This window comes from Cariama cristata, unplaced genomic scaffold (assembly GCF_000690535.1).
Source record: "Cariama cristata isolate BGI_N322 unplaced genomic scaffold, ASM69053v1 scaffold30363, whole genome shotgun sequence".
NCBI lineage: Eukaryota > Metazoa > Chordata > Aves > Cariamiformes > Cariamidae > Cariama > Cariama cristata.
The window spans coordinates 31,341-32,759 of record NW_009607160.1 but is presented as its reverse complement, the minus strand read 5'-3'; the positions used below and the strand labels follow the sequence as shown (position 1 = coordinate 32,759).

The 1,419-nt window shown below is 38.3% G+C and overlaps 1 protein-coding gene across 1 annotated transcript in view; it reads left to right on the top strand.

Annotated features, from left to right (window-relative positions):
• Positions 1–1,345, top strand: part of NETO2 (neuropilin (NRP) and tolloid (TLL)-like 2) — a gene marked incomplete at its 5' end in the record, with an annotated part of 20,350 nt that extends 19,005 nt beyond the window's left edge. Inside the window, one exon of the mRNA XM_009696628.1 lies at positions 682–1,345. Coding sequence (XP_009694930.1) covers positions 682–1,262 — 581 coding nt within the window. The remainder of the gene's footprint in view (positions 1–681) is intronic.
• Between the last annotated feature and the right edge of the window lie 74 nt (positions 1,346–1,419).

Genomic DNA, 1,419 nt, shown 5'->3' with positions numbered 1-1,419 from the left:
GCCCCTGTCTCCACCCCCCCCCCCCTTTTTTTTTTCCTCCAACTGACTGGATTATTGGACTGCTAAAACTGCTAAAGCTGCCTGGGTTGAAATAGGTGTAACAAACTTATGCAATAGACACAAGTCATTACATTTCCAAGAGATATGAAAACAAATAGTACAGTCGCTCCTACATCATCACTATGATAATATTTCACTTTTAAAGAAGAACTAGATTATTTTAAATCTAGGTTTCCTTCTACAGACATCAATGGAAATGTTACCAGCAGGAGCAAACCATGGTAAGAAAAGCATCATCTGTAGATGTATTTAACCTATTTAAGGTTAATTTAAGCTTACTTAACTCATGGATTTTGGAATATGAACTGATCAGTATAGATTCAGGATTGAAGCCACATCCCAGCTGAGTCAGCATGCACTGGCCACAGAGTTCCACCTGCCACTGAATTATCATATGGTAGCCACTCATGCAGACAGGGAATTAGACTTGCTGAACAAATGCACAGATCCAGTATGATAAATCCCCTTGACATACAGGTCTAGTTTCCAGTGCTGTTAAGTCATCTCGTTAATACCGCACTTACATGGCAATCGCAATACAGTTTGCTTTGTTTTAATACATGATCAAAAGTGTGGAAAATAGTAGAAGCCTTATCATAATCCTCATGTTTTTCTTTGCAGAAAAGAAGAAAACTGGATTGTTTGAACAAATCACCAAAACTCATGGAACAATCATTGGCATCACATCAGGGATAGTTCTAGTTCTTCTCATCATTTCAATTCTAGTACAAGTAAAGCAACCTCGCAAAAAGGTTATGGCTTGCAAGACTGCTTTCAATAAAACTGGTTTCCAGGAGGTGTTTGATCCTCCACATTATGAACTATTTTCACTAAGGGACAAAGAAATTTCTGCAGATTTGGCAGATTTATCAGAAGAACTTGAAAACTATCAGAAAATGAGACGCCCTTCAACAGCTTCCAGATGCATTCATGACCACCACTGTGGCTCCCAGGCCTCCAATATAAAACAAAGCAGGACAAACCTCAGCTCCATGGAACTTCCCTTTCACAATGATTTTGCGCAGCCTCAGCCAATGAAAACATTTAATAGCACATTCAAGAAAAGTAGTTACACTTTCAAACAAGCGCATGACTGCCCTGAGCAAGTCATAGAAGACAGGGTGATGGAGGAGATTCCATGTGAAATCTATGTTAGAGGAAGAGAAGATACAGCACAAGGTTCATTATCTATTGACTTTTAATTTCCTAGTGAAGGTGGTATCAGTGTATATACAAGATGCTTGTGTACAATGACAGTGTATATATTAAACAGTGTACTATATGCAGCGTGTGAGATGCACACACTTTTAGCTTATTATACTTCATTTAAAGAAAACAAAGTCTTCATAACTAATTCCT